The sequence below is a fragment of the Phalacrocorax carbo genome, chromosome 5 (genome assembly GCF_963921805.1).
Source record: "Phalacrocorax carbo chromosome 5, bPhaCar2.1, whole genome shotgun sequence".
Classification (NCBI taxonomy): Eukaryota; Metazoa; Chordata; class Aves; order Suliformes; family Phalacrocoracidae; genus Phalacrocorax; species Phalacrocorax carbo.
The window spans coordinates 71,798,236-71,815,431 of record NC_087517.1 but is presented as its reverse complement, the minus strand read 5'-3'; the positions used below and the strand labels follow the sequence as shown (position 1 = coordinate 71,815,431).

The 17,196-nt window shown below is 51.3% G+C and overlaps 1 protein-coding gene and 1 long non-coding RNA gene across 2 annotated transcripts; one reads left to right on the top strand and one right to left on the bottom strand.

Annotated features, from left to right (window-relative positions):
* Positions 1-585: 585 nt before the first annotated feature.
* On the top strand, positions 586-9,920 carry PSMD13 (proteasome 26S subunit, non-ATPase 13). The gene is made up of 13 exons (XM_064453167.1): positions 586-757; positions 1,147-1,225; positions 2,137-2,171; positions 2,248-2,303; positions 2,679-2,722; positions 2,987-3,073; positions 3,914-4,085; positions 4,575-4,654; positions 4,739-4,864; positions 5,572-5,634; positions 6,571-6,651; positions 8,313-8,429; positions 9,124-9,920. The coding sequence occupies exons 1-13, from the start codon at positions 663-665 to the stop codon at positions 9,217-9,219; spliced, it is 1,131 nt and encodes a 376-aa protein (XP_064309237.1). The 5' UTR covers positions 586-662; the 3' UTR covers positions 9,220-9,920.
* A 1,938-nt stretch (positions 9,921-11,858) lies between these two features.
* LOC135313599 (uncharacterized) lies at positions 11,859-13,651 on the bottom strand. The gene is made up of 2 exons (XR_010373191.1): positions 13,286-13,651; positions 11,859-12,082 (listed from the first exon to the last, which is right to left on the bottom strand). It is a non-coding gene; the product is annotated as an uncharacterized LOC135313599 (long non-coding RNA).
* Positions 13,652-17,196: the final 3,545 nt, after the last annotated feature.

The following is a 17,196-nucleotide window of genomic DNA, read 5'->3' as shown; positions in this document are numbered from 1 at the left end:
ACTGAAAGCTGGGTGATAAAGTATATAGTCAGGGAGGACAACTAACTGGGATGTTGGTAATAACTAAAACCAGGTGTCCTTCGGGTGAACTATCGCCATTATAATATTAAAATTAGCGCCCGTAGGCCAGAAAGCCCCCCACTCTCTGAGCATGCGTGGTGAATTTAAAGGCAGCTGCGCCTTTAAGGTGAAACGAGGGAGAAACTCCCCCATCGTGAGCTGGGGAGTGACTTTCGGCTGTCACTGACACACCGAACTGTACAAGCGCCTCGCGGGGTCTCGGCGCGGGGCGCAGCTTTGGGGCGTTACCGCCCGGCACCCGCCTTTGTGCAAAAATGAATGGCACAAAACGCCTCGGCTCTGGGTGGAGCGCGGCGTCTCGCGCACCGGCCGAACCGACCCGCTTTGGGGACGCCCCCCGCTCGGTTTGGGTGGTTTCGGGGATTTTGGGGCGGGTGTGTGTGGCGGGGGGTGGGGGGCAAGGCCGCTGCCGAGGCGTTGCCATGGCTACCGCGGAGCGGGGGCGGTGACAGCCCGGCGGGGCCCCCGGTACCCAGCGTGCCCCGCGCCGCGCCGGAAGTGAGTGTGCATTTCCGGCGGGCGCGACGCGGGGGCGGCCGGCCCTGCTCTCCCTCCCTCCCTCCCGTCCCGCCGCCGCCGCCATGAAGGACGTGCCGGGCTTCCTGCAGCAGAGCCAGAGCTCGGGGCCGGGGCAGGCCGCCGTCTGGCACCGCCTGGAGGAGCTCTACAACAAGAAGTAAGCGGCGGGGGGTGCCGCTGCGGTAACGCCGGGGCGGGAGGCGGGAGGGTGGAGGGGGCCGCTACCCGCGGCGGGGCCTTCCCTCACGGTGTCCCGGGGCCCCGCGGGGCAGCGCCCGGTGCTCACTGCGGCGTGGTCGCTGTTTAACCATCACGACTGTCTCTGCGGAGAGCCCGGGAGCGGCTTTCCCCGGTGCTTCCCGTGGGGCCGCCGCGCGTTAGCGCTCGGAGGGGGGCTCGGCAGCCCGCTCGCGTGTCTGCCTTGTGTCCGTCGTTCCTGGCGGCAGGCGCGTTCCGCAGGCCTCGAGCGTGAAGCATTGGATGTGGTTCGAGCAAAGGAGCTGGTGTAAGGCGTGAACTCACCGGGTGACCTTCCTGTTTCTTAAGGCTCTGGCACCAGCTGACTCTGCAAGTGTTGGACTTCGTTCAGGACCCTTGCTTTGCCCAAGGAGATGGACTCATCAAGGTGAAGTGCTCCGTTGTTCCCAGGCGTTTTATCTTTCTGTAGCGAAGGCAAGCGATGGTATTTTTGTATTAGTGGAAAGTAAGCAGCCTCTGACTTGTCTCCAGAGAATTATTAAACTAGGTGAACCCAGCTTTCTGGGGTTTATGCACTGGGTGTGAGTGTGCAGGATTTGGTTGGTGTATGAAATTTCTGCTAACATTAAATGTGTCAGTTTTAGAGGCTTCAAAACAGTTTTTTAGTTTCATTCACTTAAGATTTTGGGAGGGAGGGGAGGGCAGGGGGAGCCTTTTTCTTTCCCTTTTGTAATGAGGGGTTTACGACTGCAAGCGTGGGATGGATTGTCGGTGTTCACAAATGCATTGATGTATTCAGTAGGTTATTTCACCCACCGTCTGGGAGCTGCTTCTGTGTGTGAAGATAATAGCATACTCACTCCAGAGTCCCATGTTCTCTGTATGCCACAAGTAATCACGTGTTTTCACTTTCCTTTGTTTTTTTTTAAGTTAAAATTCAGTTTCCCAGGAGATAGCTATTTCCATGATAAAGAGCCATGGGTTTCTAGAGATAGTCTCTTTTCCAAATGTGCGCAGAGGGAAATTTCAAAGCTTTGGGCCTCTGCTTATTGTACGCTGACACCTGGAGGCATGCACCGGGCCAGCCCGTAGCAGGGAGGCGTTGTGCTGTAGTACCCGCTAGCTTGCGAGTTTCTCGAGTCACTCCTTGCAGTTGGAAGGAGACTGCGGAGACAGAATGAGCTAAAAGGAGCAGGTTTTGGCTCCTGGATTCTGTAAGGTGCGGTTGGATGCCCGCTACTCTGTTGGAAAAATAAATTGGAATGCAGGGAAGAGCGAGTGTCATAGCTGAACCGAAACATCCTTTTGCCCTGACTGTTGATATCTTTGTGCCCACAGCTGTACGAGAACTTCATCAGTGAGTTTGAACACAGGTGAGTGTGTTTGCCTGGAAGTTTTTAGGTAGCCCTCTTGGCTGAGGCTGTTCTGACAATGAGGTTTTTGTTCTAGGGTGAACCCCCTGTCCCTGGTAGAGATCATTCTTCATGTAGTCAGACAGATGACAGGTAAGTGCTCTTACGTGTTATTTACAGCACTCATAGTAACTGATGCCTGGGAAATTTGTCAAGTTAATAGTAATGGGTAAAACTTCAGTGTTAAGCTGTTGTCTTTCTGGTGTACTGAAGAGGGAAAGGACTAACTCAAAGAGCTTAAATAATTACCACTAGACAGAGCAGCAAGTCTCTGCTTCGCTAGAAGAATGGCTGGTGAGCAGAAAGCCTGGCCTACAATAGTAGCACTTTTGAAGGTTGAGTGATATGCTGTAGAAAAAATATTCCAGTCTTCATGAATCCAGTAAAAGGATTTATTTCTAGGTTCAGATTTAGTTCCATGAGAATTCCTGATCTTGCTGCCCTTTTTTTTTTTTCTCCTTCCTTCAGATCCAAATGTGGCCCTTACTTTTCTGGAAAAGACTCGAGAAAAGGTATTTTTGAAGTTGCTTTTTCTGGGTAGTCCACCTACAGGAGTTGTTTTGCATACGAGCATATACGGGATGCCTGAAGAAGCAGATATGTGTATGTTGAAATCTCCGCTGGAGGAAACATACCCCTTTTCTCAGCGAGCAACTCTGTGTTTTAATGCGGGAACACATTAACAAATGAAACGCAACCCACATGGTCCAGATTTCGAGAGCCGACCTGGCTGCAAGGGTGGCACTCTCTGAACACGTATCTTTTTGTCACTGCAGGTAAAAAGCAGTGATGAAGCTGTCATCTTGTGTAAAACGGCCATCGGGGCGCTCAAGCTGAACATTGGAGACCTGCAGGTCACCAAGGTGAGGTGATGGCTCGAGCAGTTCACGCGTTCAGATGTTCTGGAGCACTGTGACACTCTTCAGCAATTACTGCAGCGTGGACATGCCTGTGTCGGTGCTTCAGTTTTGAATGAGATGATGACAAATTTTCAGCTCCTGGGATTTCCAGGAAGATCTGTGGTTCTGCTTTACGTCTTGTAGGCCATAAAATGCGTAGGTAGTACTCACGGCCGAATCTCTGAAGTCTCATAAGATTCCGATGCATGCAGCCCTGGGGGTGCTGTTGCTTGTTGGTGGCCTGCAGCTGATGGCTGCAGCTGTTGGTGTGCACAGCTCAGGAGAGGGGAAAATAGATCTTGGTATATTCCGGATCGCAGCTTAGAGGGCCTCATGAATCCAGCGGTACAAATGCCGCTTGTTGGCGAGCTGCTGACCGTGGCTGAATTAGTGTATCGTTTCCTGTGCAAAGCATGTTGTTAGTTTCATCTTGGCTTTTTTTAGAACCATCTCCTAAAGCCAAGATGAGTGTTTTTCATGCAGTGCAGCTTTCTGTCTCTTAGAGCAAGTACAAAGTTTGATGGGTTTGGTGGGTATAAGTATATATAAAGTGTGTGTATGTAAGTATAGCTGCAGGGTGGTTGTTTGTGGGTTTGGGTTTTTTTTAACCTAACTACTATGTGAAGGAAGAATGCTGTTCCTTTATTTTAATACTGTGGCCTCATCTGCCTTACTGCTGAGTGGTTGTTTCTTCTGGACCACACAAGAATGCTGTGGCCCTTGCAGTGGTGAACAGAAGGCTGGGAGCACGGGGGTGTGAGGTGTGCCTTCACCGGTAACAGACAGGTTTTTGCCCTCCTCTAGGAGACCATTGAAGAGGTTGAGGAGATGCTGAACAACCTCCCTGGGGTGACTTCAGTTCACAGCCGCTTCTATGATCTCTCCAGCAAGTACTACCAGACGATTGGGAACCATGCCTCTTACTATAAGGACGCGCTGCGGTTTCTAGGATGCATTGATGTCAAAGATCTGCCGGGTAACTCCCCCTTTGCCAAGCACAGAAAGTCCCGTTTTTCATTCTCTGTTTCATCACTTCAGTCTAAATAAACGCCCTGGCAGAGAACAGGTTTTCTCAGTGCTCTGACTCTGCCGTAGCTGGGGCAGGGTCTGGCTGGAAGGAGGAAGAGCCCACAAGAATGGCTGAGTAGGATTCTGCTCCTAAGCTGCGTTGAGGTGGTGGGAGGGGTGAGGTGCACCCACTGGAAGGGGTAGTTTGTTCTAGTTCCCCAAAATCTTCAATACAGATTAAAAAAAGCAGCCCTTTTGTGCTACTGCTGCGGTTACTGCAGGCTTCTGAATTTCCGGCTTGGGAGGGGATGAGAAGGAAGGCTGAGTATGATTCAATACAGGAGCAGAGAGAGTGTGGGGTTGATAGGGCTTAGACTGCTGCTTCATCCAAACTGTTCTTGTGTTGGGTTCCTTTTTATTTGGGTTTGATTGTTCTGGTTTGGGTTTTTTTCCCCAGTATCAGAGCAGCAAGAGAGAGCCTTTACCCTGGGACTGGCTGGGCTCCTGGGAGAAGGTGTTTATAACTTTGGGGAGCTGGTAAGTTGATGCTGCGTTGGCTCACTTGGTGAGTACCAGAAATTGATTTTAGCCTATTGATGCCGTTCTGCCTGGTTTCTGCAGCTCATGCACCCTGTTCTGGAGTCCCTGAGAAACACTGATCGGCAGTGGCTGATTGACACGCTTTACGCCTTCAACAGTGGTAATGTGGAGACGTTTCAGGCTTTGAAGTCAGCATGGGGCCAGCAGGTGAGCAAATCAGGTGCTGTATTGCTTAAGGCCTAGACTCGATATTTATGGAGGACACTTAGATTCTGTGGGCCTTTACCTTGAGAATTCCTTACCCTGGTGCCTTGGTATAATTTTAATCACAAAAGCAGTGATTTTTCCTTCATCTTGATACGTATCATAAGTTTTCTTTTGGCTTCCCTCTGTGTCTGGCTGATTAAAAGAAGTAAAGAGAAATCTTGTCATCCAAGGCAAAGGCAAATAAACACGTCATGCAGTTCTGCACAAGAAGATAATCTCTGATTTAATTTCTATAATACCATTCACTCCCAGTATTAAACTGCTTCTCATGTGAAACAGTGGTTTTCCCTTGTGTTCTAAGAAGTTTGAGGAAAGCAGTGGTGCTGGATATTAGCTACGCTGGCTATACCAGACACGACTGACGTAGCAGTAGTTTACAGGTCGACTTCTGTGTCTGTTTGCGCAGGGCTGTGGCTTTTGATAAAAGGTTGCCTGCCTTGGGAAGCGCTGCATTTAGTTGTGCCATTCTTATGATTTGTTTTCTGGAACCATTAGCAGGTAGTGGGTGGGTTGTAACAGCCTCCTTCCTCCTAAATGTGGGGAGTGGGTCCCCACGTGGCTTACTCCTGTGCATGGCACGCTGTTCTCCCTCAGGGAGGGGGTGGAAATAATAATGCACTTATTTGTTCCATTTTATCCTCTTGCAGCCAGATCTGGCTGCAAATGAAGCGCTTCTGCTGCAGAAGATTCAACTGTTGTGTCTTATGGAGGTAGGCTGAGAACTGTGGTGTGGGAAATGGAAAGGGACTGCTCCAACTGCCTTTTGGTGGGGGTGGCACTGTTAAATGCTCTGTTCTCTGCTGGGTGTGTTCATTCGCTCCTCTTACAGAAACTCGTGGGTGTAAAGAGTTGACTGCAAATTTTGCCCCTAGGTGGTGCCAAAACGCAAGAACTGCTAGGAAGAAAAGCGTGGTGGCGTGCTACTTGTTTGCAGTTTCAAGGGTGGGCTCTTTCAGGCTGGATATGGAGGCGGGGGAGAAAAGAGCAAGCTCTGTATCTTGAGGATGGTATCTGAAATGTTCACTCTTAAAGTGTGTTCTAATATAACAAAGATTTCTAAAACAGTCTTGGTTTCCTAAGGACTGAGACTCCTTTCCCTGACAGGCAACCCTAAATGTTTGAACAGTTTCTCCTGTCACTTGAAGGTTTTGGCTCTGTTGTTACCATTAATTCTGGTGTATAAACCTCTGTGGCCCTGGATCTTTTTCAAAACCTTAAATACTGACTTACCTGGAGCATAATGCGTGTGTATACGCACCCACATACCCATGTGTGGGTATGTTAGTGTGTATAGATATTCCACTTGTTTACTGTGAACAAGTTTTACCACCTATAGGTACTGTGTAAGCTCGGAGATTTGATACACACGGAGATGTTTCAGCACAGATCTGCCTTATTTGGAGATTATGTTGTTGCCTAGGAAATCTGCTGCTTGGAGCAGCAGGGTGTGCGGGAGGAGGGAGCGGCGCGACTCCTTTCTGCTGATGTAAATGCATTTTTCGTTCAAGTATTTTGATTAGACATGAGAAATGAGGCTGCTCCTGCAGATTGAGAGCTCAGCAGGGCAGCACCAGGGAAGCTGTGCACATTATTGGAGAAAACTAAAACTGTGTGGGATTTTTTTTTAATTGTTTCCATAAATTCAGATGACTTTCACCCGACCGGCCAATCACAGACAGCTCACTTTTGAAGAGATTGCTCAGAGTGCCAAAGTCACTGTGAATGAGGTGAGTTCAGGTTTAGACAAACTTATTAATGCCCCAGTTCTGAAGCTCTGGAAGGATCTGGACAGACCTCCTCCCAGAGGCGAACTCTTAAGTAGAAATGTCCTCCCCTGTTGTGCATTTGGAGAACTTTGCTAAGAATGAACTGACTGCTCGGTGCTCCTGTGTCATGGTAAATAAAGTTTTTAAGATTCTTAGTTGTAGTCTTAAGTTGGAAGAGAGCTCCGTAGGTAGTCTGTTCCCACGTGCTCTGGAAAGCAGGCCTTTGGATTAGGTTATGTGGGCCCCTGCCAAGCTGTCCTGAGTATTCCCAGTGAGGGGAAATGTCACCAATGTTTAATTTTTCTCACGGTGAAGAATTTTCTTCTGTTGTCCAGATGGAATCCCCGCTGAAGCAAATCCTGCCTGTGGTCTTTTGCCTTTTCGCCATGAGTCCTTATGAAAATAGTACCTCTTATCTTCCGTGTTACTGCCTTTTAGGTACGGGAAGACTGATGAGTGTCACCAAGCCACCTCTTGTCTAGGCTGAACAAGTCAAGATTCTTCATAATGTCAAGTTCTCAGTCTCCTAATCTTGGTGGCCCATTGCTAGACTCTCTTCACTTTTGCAGTGCCCCCCTTAAGCTGAAAGGGGGTGATGCGGAGCCGGGCATGGTGCTGCAGTGTGCTCCAGCGAGTGCTGAGTGGTGCGATCACGTCCTGTGGTCTGCTGGCTGTGTTCTTGCTGATGCAGGAGAGGGCACTGTTCCCCCTTCTTGCTACAGGGGCACACCCCTGCCTCTTGCATGGCTTGCTGTCCACCCCGGACTGCTCCTTTCCCTCCCAGTCCCTCTGCCGAGTATACCCGGAGTACGCCGCCGCCAGTCGGACCTCCCTCTGCTGTTGCTTGGGATCGTTGGGTCTCAGGTGCAGGACTCCGGGCTTACCTTCACTGTACTTCATGGGATTCATGTTAGCTCAATCTACCAAGGTCTGTCTTCATGGTAGCTCTTATTTCCAGCACGTCCACCTCTCCCTACCAGTTTGGTGTCATCTGTGAAATTGTCATCCAGCTACCTTAAAGCTAATTAAGTGGTATCGGACCCACTATCAAGCCCTGAGGAGCGCTACTTGTGACCAGCTGCCTTCTCATCTTCAAGCCTCTGACCGCTACCGTTTCAGCTCAGTAGTTTAGCATATTTTTGACTCATCTTGTGGTGTTTTCTGTACATCCTGTAGCTTACCAGCGTGTCAGCAAGGATGTGGTAGAAGGTCTCATTGAGCGCTTGCTAAAAGAAAGGTACGGGGCACCGACAGCGCTCTCTTCGACCACTGAGGAAGCTATTTAATTTAAAAGGCAATCATATTCGTCAAGCACATCTTACCCGTGGCAAATCTGTGCTTTTCCCAATTACCTTGTTCTTCCTGGGGTTTCAGAGAAAATAAGATATTTCTTTCCCCTAAGAGCAGATTTATCTCCTGTATATTTAGATGCTGAGTCTCAAGGCAGTATTGTAACCTGAAGGAGGATGGGTGTGAGAGGCTGTGGCCGCTCCCGATTTTTGTCGTGTGTCGTAAACAGTCTTCCAAAAGTGCCATTTAAAGGTTTTATTAATCGGGGGGTGGGGGGAACTGGGTGACTCCTAGTTGTTTCTTTGGATAATTTTTTTTTGTTTTTTTTCCAGGTGGAACTGCTGGTGATGAAGGCTCTCTCGGTAGGCTTGGTGAAGGGCAGCATTGATGAAGTCGATAAAAGGGTGCACATGACATGGGTGCAACCACGCGTGTTGGATTTGCAACAGGTGATGACAAGCTTGTATATTAAGGCTCTACTAACTTGGTTTTTTTTTGTGCGAGGTGACCTGGGAATTAGAATAAGAACTGTTGAAGGGTCATTGAGAATTAGTCTCTTTAGTGTTTCTTGACGGTGCCCAGGGAACTAGGAAGTACATCAGCTTTTCCTCATTCCTTTTTGCCTTGTCACCTGTAGCTCTTACCTTGGGTATAGGGTGTGTTTTCTATGTGTTTTGCAGTAAACAGAAACCTGTCAGGAGAGAGAATAGGGTATTAGTGATGCTTCTCTTTTGAAAGCCACACAAACACTATGACTGTTTTCCTAAAGGGTGCAGGCATCTCTGGCCGCTTCAAGCGTAAACACATGAAGCAAAACATTGGAGTTTCTGGGTTGTAGGCAGCATGCTTGTCTTGAAGAGAAGAGTTGCAGGGCTGTAAGGTGCTGAGCTTTTCAAGTTCGTCCTCTTTTTACCATTTTAAAAGACTGCATAGGGTACATGTACCTTTAAAATAAAAACAAACAATCCCAAAACAAACCAGTTTGTGGAACACTAGTTGCAAACAATTCCTTTTGTGCATTTCAATTTAGCTTAAAACGTTGCCGTTTTGATGGTAAAAGATGTTAAGTGGCATCTCTTCTAGATGAATGGGTTTGGAGAAGCCGGTTGGGATCTCAAGTGGTGTCGTGGGCTTGCCTTGCAGATCAAAGGAATGAAAGACCGCCTGGAGTTCTGGTGCACGGATGTGAGGAGCATGGAGATGTTGGTGGAGCACCAAGCTCATGACATCCTGACATAGAGGACCTTGCACTACCCCGGGAGAGTAATTTCTACCGCCGCTGATGCCAGCGGCACTCAGACCACTGACTGTACTGAATTATATTGAAGGGGGGTGGGTGGGCAGAGGGGAGAGCAGCTTTTTGACGCTTGTTCGGAGGAGTAAGTGGCCTTTTGCTGTGTAACCCTTTGGTGCTTGGAGTCAAGATTTCCCTCTGCGCTATCATTAGTGGCACTGACCGTGGGAGCTCCCATCCCGCTCTCCTAAAAGGAGAACGAAGGCACCGCAGTGGTTGATTTATCAGTCTGGTTGTCAAACTGTCGTGGGAGGATGTGATGCTGGTTGCATGTTACAGGAGCAGAGGGTGTTTGCTGGGTAGGGGGAGCAGAGAGGGTCCCTTATGAAGACGTGCTAGAGAGGTGCCTGACCAGTGGGTGGTATTACTCGGTGGGATCGGCCTTAGGAGGGCACGACCTTTCCCGGCAACCTCTGCCCCTGCAGCAGCCCAAAGGCAGCATTACTGAAATCATCTTTCCCCACAACCCCTCCTCATCTGCAGTAGAGGGAGTGTTCACTCCATCAAAGGGTTTTTTCCAGGATTACCGTTTAGTGGATGTGTTTTTATATACTTTTGGGGGTGGTTGTCTTTTACGAACACTTTGTGCTAAAGTGAGGTGCAGCAGTATTGCTGGAATAAACTTCTCTGCCTTCCCTTTTCTGTAGTTCTGTTTGTCGTCTTCATAACTTGCAGTTGAGCCTCTGGTCTGTTTAAAAATATGCTTTAAGTTTAACGCTACAAAAACCCTCTGCCCAAGAAAAGACAGACTTGCACAGCCTGCTAATCACCCGTGGGACGGGTATGTAGTTTACTGAGCGTGTAGTACCTTGGCATGCACTTTATTGTCAAGGTCCTTTCTTTTTTGGGCACCGTAGTCCTGAAAGCCTTTTCTCAGGTTGAGTAAGCATTACTGACTGAAAAGGCCTAAGTAAGGCCCGAGTCAACAGGTTTTTGTTCTGCTTTTGCCTCTTAATTGCTACTTTAAAAGCTTCCTCTAACGTGATTGTTTTCCCCTACTGCTGCCATAGGGATGGAAGGTAATGGAGAATTTGAAACAGAAGCAGATCTGAACTGAAGGCGAGCTCCGAGCTCCGAGTACCCACTTGGCTGCAGGAATAGCAAACTACACCTGGGTTTATAACAGTAACTTTAAATCGGAGCCACATTCACGTACCTGGCCACGTTCCTCGGGATGTAAGGGGATTTCTAAATGCTGCTGCCAACCTATCCATGGCCAGCCCTTGCTTCGCGGTGCCGGTTTGATTACTGCTGTGACTGGAGAGCTCTAGTTACCAGTTTGATTCTCTGGTGTCACTCTGACAAACTGGACTACGGGAATCCTTATACTTAGTGTGCTTTTTCTAGTTTGCTCTCTTGACTCTGGGGGTTTAATGCCAGCAGCAGAAAGAAAGCACGTGGCTGATGCTAGACTGCTCTGCAGGTGCAAAGGTGCTTCAGGCAAGGGAGACTTAAACTTCTTAAAACCAACAACAACAAAAGATTGTCAGCCCCTATACCTGGTCACCCTCTAATCAGTTCTGGCCTAAATTTGTCGCTCGTTTGGAGTTGCTCCGTTCTGAATGCCTGCCTCTTCCCTGCCCGCCCCGTCGGGCTTTTTGTGCTGCCCTTGTTTGTGCAGCTGCGGGAGCGTGCACTGAGCCACGCTGCACGGCACAGGAAGAGAAAACAATCTGGCTTTTCCTAGTTCGTGCTGCATCTTGTCTTCCAAAGCTCATCCTTGATGTCACTTTTACTGACTTCAGAAGAGCACGCGGAGGGGAGCAGCGTTCTCATCGGGGAAGTGTTTCCTTTTTTCCACAGCTCAGGACAGGAAAAGGGCTTCAAAAAGCACAATCTCTGTAGCAGCGTCGTGTCGCTATGGGTTAGGAGCAAGGGAAATGCCAACCGTGTGGCAAAGCTAACGCATCGTGGGGCTGCTCTCGCTTTAGATGAGTATCAAAAAACCCTGAGGCGTTACCGCTGAAGCGGCACTAAAGCCTCCCGAGAGCATTTGGGCAACCCACTCGCGCTGTGGAGCGTGTGGAAGCTGTGGAGCTGTGGAGCTCAGGGCGTGTACGTTTCTGAGCGGCTCACTGAAGTGCGTGTGGAGAAAGTGAGTTGTGGCGGATGGTTCAGAGGCTTTTCCCAGATACCTGGAAGTATTATTTGCTGCCCAGACCTTCCTGTGTGGGAGCAAGTGCTGGCTGTCTGCTTCCCTAACACAAATAACTTGGGCAATTTGGTGCGTTTGCGGGGTGAGAGGTTCTTTGTGCAGGAAGAAGAGGAGTCAGATGTGTGGCACCCAGGCTGCAGGCCGTTTTAAACATCACCTACAGCCTTTGAGTATTTTCTTGCTAGGAATTTAACTCGCTTTTGCTTCCTTGCTAGTGCTGCGAGTTGTTCCTTGGTATCTGCCCTGTGCTTTGCTGCAACTGTACGAGGTAAAAGCTGCAGTGGGAAATGCACCTCCCTGCTGGAGCCTGCTGCAGACTCACGGTGGAATTACCCCCTTTAGGACGGCGTGCTGTCCAGGGGCAGGATTACAGATCCACTCCCCCGTGAAGAAGCACGTGGTCGAAGCAAAACCAGCGAGCCATTATGCTGAATGCTAAGGTGAATTTTAATGAACAAACTCGGAGGGTTCCTCCCCAGCGAAGATCTGTTGTGTGGCCTTATCTTCGCTCATACTTCTGCTCTCAATGGGGTGCAGGTTGCTCTTGCCACTTCTTATTCTGTCCTGCTCTTGTAGTGCTCCACGTGTGCCAGGATCCAGGCTGTTGGCATCAGGAAGCACGCACACATCACGGAAAAAGCAATGACTTGCTCCTGCCGGCGGGAGAGGAAGCAGAAGCGTTAGTGGGCTGGCCGCGCTGTACGCGGCGTTCCTGGGACGTCGCACGCTGGCGCTGTCTAACGCGATGGATCAAGCGCGCTCCTCCGTGCCCCGGCTCTTCCAGCCCCACGGCTGTCAGAGGGACGTTCCTGGGGCTGGGGGACGGAGGCTTGGGCACGCGCAGCGGCTTCTGCCGGCGGCAGCGCAAGCTGGCTGCTCCCTAGGTTCGATTCCATCCCTCTGTGCTTCTCTGTCGTGATACTGGGAAAGCAGAGCAACTTGTGACCGTCAGTCAGCAGCGAGGCTTGGGCTCGCCGTGTTTCCAGAAGCAGCTGCGGCTGTGGCTGACTTTCAAACGACTTTGAGGTGTGAATGACAGCGAGCAGCAGCCTCTTGTATTTCTGGTGCATGAGGGCAGCATTTAACCCCTTGCACTGTCACCTCTATTTCTTTTTCATTTGGCTAGAAAAAGAGTCTCCAGGCTCGTGGAGCACTTTTTTGCAGACCTTGGAAAGGCAGCAGGAGTTACAACTCCGCAAGCAAGGGGTGGAGGTGAAACCCGGTGAAGCTTTCTAGTGAAAACCCCCTTTTTCCAAGCGTGTTTCAGCTGGCCCAGGAGGGTGCCCGCAGCTGGAGCGGCTCCTGTTTTGGTGGGGATCCTCCCCAGAGGGGGGGATGCTGGAGGGACTTACAGGCTCTGGCTCTGCGATGAGAGCAGACCCCATCCTTGCCCACAGGGACATCTGCCCTGGGGTGAGTGTCCCATGAAAGGGGGGGGGGGGACGGGGCCCGGGTCTGTCCCTGAGCTGGAAGGGTGCCTTGAGGAACTATCGGTGCCGCTGACACCCCTCCCTGAGGTCCTCAGGCTGCCCCATGGCTTAGCCTCCCTGGGGGGCACCCTGGGCTGCAGGGACCCCATAGCAGGTACCCTGAACCCCAAATGTTAAAGGAGGGGCTGAAAGGATAAAATAAAATGGAAGCAAGAGCCGGGAGCAGGGTGGGTGGGGGTGCAGGCTGGAGCTTGCCCTGCGCTGGGGGCACCTTTCCTCCTTTTTCTCCCCCCTCCCCTTTTGCTTTCACTCCCCACAAAAATAATTTGGCTCTAATGCAGAGGGGGTTTTGTGTCCCTCCGACCAGGGTGTCCCCTGGGAGCAGGTCCTCCCCCCCATCTTTTCAGCCCCCCACAAGCTACTCACAGCAGCAGAGACTGGATGTTCAGGTGGCTTGGAGGTGACCTGTGCCCGGGGGACCCGTGGGGTCTGCAGCACGGAGGCCAGCAGCCGGGAGCCCCGCTGAAAGCCCCACATGGCGGTGGCAGGGCGAGCGCGCTGCTCGTCTCACTGTGACCCGGCTGCAGCTGCCCAGCCTGTCACCGCTGCCAGCACCCGCCGCCCCTCGGCACCGGGCTCGCCGCTCTCCCAAGGGCACGGCAGCGGGAAAGTCTTAAATGGCAAGGTTTTCCCAAATTGCTTGCTGCTGCTTTTCTGTTTTTCCTTCCCTTAAGCATGGATTCGTTTGGTTGTTGTGTTGGTTTTTTGTTTGTTGTGTTGGTTTTTTGGTTGTTGTGTTGGTTTTTTGGTTGTTGTGTTGGTTTTTTGGTTGTTGTGTTGGTTTTTTGGTTGTTGTGTTGGTTTTTTGGTTGTTGTGTTGGTTTTTTGGTTGTTGTGTTGGTTTTTTGGTTGTTGTGTTGGTTTTTTGGTTGTTGTGTTGGTTTTTTGGTTGTTGTGTTGCGTTTCCCTCAGCAGCATCCAACTCCCCACACCTCTGAGGTTAAAAACTGTCTCCCCAGCCAGCAAGGTGGGACCTCTCCATGATGCTCTGAGGGAGCAAACCTCTTCTTGGGCTTGTTAAAATTTATAACACTCAAAACACAATGTACTTTTTTTTAAACAACTTTTTTTAGGCCGCTGCAGACATGTTCCCTGATCTTCTCTGATTGCAGCGAGCAGGACCCCGCTCATCCCTTCCGTGACGATGCCTTCTCTTTGCGGTCCAGTGTTTGCATAGGCGCAAAACCGCCGAAGGGGTTCCTCCTTACGCGGCGGTGTTTGCCCTGCGAGCCTGTCAGCCACAGACCACCTATGGCGCTGACAGACTGCTGCCAGTGTTTGATCCAGTCGGGCTGGGGTTTGCAAAAGCAACTTCCTATTTCCCACGGCCTGAGACCAGAAGTGGCTGAAAGCTCGAGCCTGCATCGTGTTCCTCTCACGTGCGGATGCTTTCATCAAGCGCACCTTTGTTGACAAAAGGTGGCTGCTGAAATTTAAAAGGTGTAGCAGAATCCTCTTACCTTGCAGCTGGCTTTCCAAAGGGTTTCCCTTTGATCCCCCGCTCATCAGAGCCTTTTTCTGACCAGATGAGAGTCGGCAATCTCTGTGCGGCAGGCGCAAAGCTGGGGGGGCGGCGGAGCCTTGGGCAGTAAAGATTTTTCTTTTGTTTTTGTTTTGTTTGCAAAGCATCTGCCTCTGTGAGTTTCATAAAACATCTTCCTCTGTGAGGGAAAGGGATAGTGACTTTTAGGAAACCCCCCTAGATGACATCTCACACTTACCTACTTACTTCCCCCTTAGCCTTAGTTGATCTTCTAGAGCAAACCCATGTTCTGCTGTGCCTCTTTATGCAGCTTTTAGCGACAGAAATGCTGACCTGCGCGTCGCTGGGAGCAGCTGCTCTTTCTCCTCCTTGTCAGGAAGCAGCATCCAGGTAGCAGCCACCTCCCTGCCTTGCCCCCGCTGCCTGCGGGCTGTGAGCAGTTCTAGCTCGGTTTCTATTAGTCTAGACCAGACAGAGGGACCTGTCTGCTCAGGGAACTGCTCAGACACGACTGCAGCCCCCGTGGGCGCTGGCTGCCCCAGCCTGCCCTTTGGTAGCACCGAAGCAGGCATCTCGGATCCCCCCTCGCCACCAGCCCTCATGTGTTCAGCGTTTTAGGGTGCGAAGGAGGGGGGGCATTCCTGTGTCTTGGTCCCTTCCTGAAACCCCCCAGAAACCTCCTTTTTCTCCCGTAGGTGAAGCTTCTCAGCTGCGGCAAAAGCTTGTGTGGAGGAGCATTGCTGGGACTAACGGGTGGCAGCAAGAGCGGCCACGTCGATCGGGGAAGCTGTGAAAGGCTTGGTTGTGTTTTCTGTGACTAGTAGGAGAATAATCTCGTTGAGGAGTAAAGCCTTGCAAATTTTGTTCTGAACAGGAGCTAAAGAAACAGGCCAATTAAAATCCTTGGGAAGCTGGAGAAACGGCTGGTGGTAAAGGACAGATATGTTTAACGTATTTCCCCCAAAATTCTTAGAGAAACCCGCCTGTGCCCTGACTTATCTGGGAGAAAATCATACTGTGAGGATGAATAAGGAAAAAAGCCTTCAGAAGCCCTCCGTTCTGCTCACAGCAAGACCGGCTACTTTGAAAAAGCCATGGCAGAGTTCGAGGAGGTTTTGGCTTGCTGTGAGAAAGGGCTTTTCTGGAAGAGAGTGTTTCAATATTCCTTTAGTAAAGCGCAGGAAGCAGAGTGCGTGCCTGTTGGCTCAGCTGGGGGAGAGAAATGTTCTTTGCTGGGGCGCTGGCGGCTGCTGGAGGGGACTCCCGCACCCCAGAGCCTTGGTGGGGTCTCTGCCCGGAGGCGAGCGGGGGGAGCCCGCCTGCTCTCCAGCGGGTTGCAGCTACTTGCCTCTGCCATAGATCCAGCCCTTGCCTGAGACCAGCTGGCGCTCACAAAGATTAAAGAAGAGACTAAATTAGACGTGCTGTGGGAAGGTATGAGTTTAGATCCTTGAACACGAAAGGGGTAGAGCTGGGAGCCAATATCAATGATTGGGCCCTGCCCTTTGCTGCTCGCCAGGATTTCTGCAAGGCGTCGCTCGGGTGTCCGCAGCAGTAGGACTGATCCAGCAAGGATCAGTCTGCCTCTTCGGCTGCTTCCCCGGTGAATCCGGGAAGCTGGCGCGGAGCAGACCAGGAGCAGCTGACACAGCAGAGCTCTTTGACCCTTTCCACCTCTCGGTTTGGTCAGGAAGGCGTACAGCAGCTCTTTTTCTTAAACCGGACATCCTTGCTGCTGCTCCTCCTCTCCCTGGGTGTGTTGTGTCAGGAGGGCCGCTCCAGGACACGCTACCATGTGTGCCCATGCAAAACCTTCCCTCCGGTCCTGTTCAGCGTGGCTGGACCCGGAGGCAGGACGAACAACGTTGCCTTTATTTGTGCCCCCCAGTCTCTTCCCTACAAGCTCACGCCCTGTTTCCAGCGTGGTCTCTGACCTTGCGTTCCTCCCGACTCTTTGGGGCTGGCAGTGGTGGGCTTAGGGCTCGATATGGAGGGTCTCGTCCTGCGTGCCTCAGGAGGTGAGGAGCTTTCACCTCCCCTGAGAAGGACAGATGTGTAATGTCTATCCTGTAAATGCTGGATTGCTCAATGAGATAATCCTCTCTGAGCGCCGGGGCAGAGGCAGCAGGTCGGTAAGAGGCACCGTGTCCGGCGGCAGGGCTCTCTGTGTCTCCCCTGCTCCGCGAGGACAGGACTGTAGCTCTTCCTGCTAAGAGAGGTTTGTTTCTACAAGCACCAAACGTGCTGCACAGGGCGGGTCAGAGAAACCGCTGATGTGATGCCCCTCTGACACGTTGGGGACGGGCAGTGCTCGATGGGGGCCGAGCAGGGAACCTGGAAGGTGCTCCTGCTGCAGGCGTGTGAGGGCTGACGGGTAAAATCGGGCTGTCCCACGCTTGGACTGAGCGTGGAGGTGGCTGATAGCATGGGGCAGGGAGCAGGAAAGGCTCTGAGATAGGAGAGACACAGGATCAAGTAACACCTGGGAGCCTCCATCTTCTAGTGAGCGTTGGCAAGTGAGCTGGGGGCGTGTTGGGATCCAGGGGGAATTTCCATTTAGATCCACAGTAATTTGCTCTTCCCCCGCCTCGAGCTTGGGTTTGTAACGCAATGCTTCTGTGCTGTCCAACGCTTGCGTGTTTGACAGGGGGTGAAAGTGTCCATGGAGGGGCCGTCACCTCCCTTTGCCAAAGGCCGCGACGTGGGGTGGATTTGAGCCGGTGCATTCAGCGGTTGCGGGGGCTGCCTTTCGGCTCGCCCGCGACACAAGGCAGCGGGAGCTTTGCCAGCTCCA

Coding starts and splice junctions, on each gene's coding strand:
- PSMD13 (XM_064453167.1), top strand. CDS start 663: ATGAAGGACGTGCCGGGCTTCCTGCAGCAGAGCCAGAGCTCGGGGCCG. Junction 758..1,146: donor GAGGAGCTCTACAACAAGAA/GTAAGCGGCGGG, acceptor CTGTTTCTTAAG/GCTCTGGCACCAGCTGACTC. Junction 3,074..3,913: donor GAGACCTGCAGGTCACCAAG/GTGAGGTGATGG, acceptor GCCCTCCTCTAG/GAGACCATTGAAGAGGTTGA.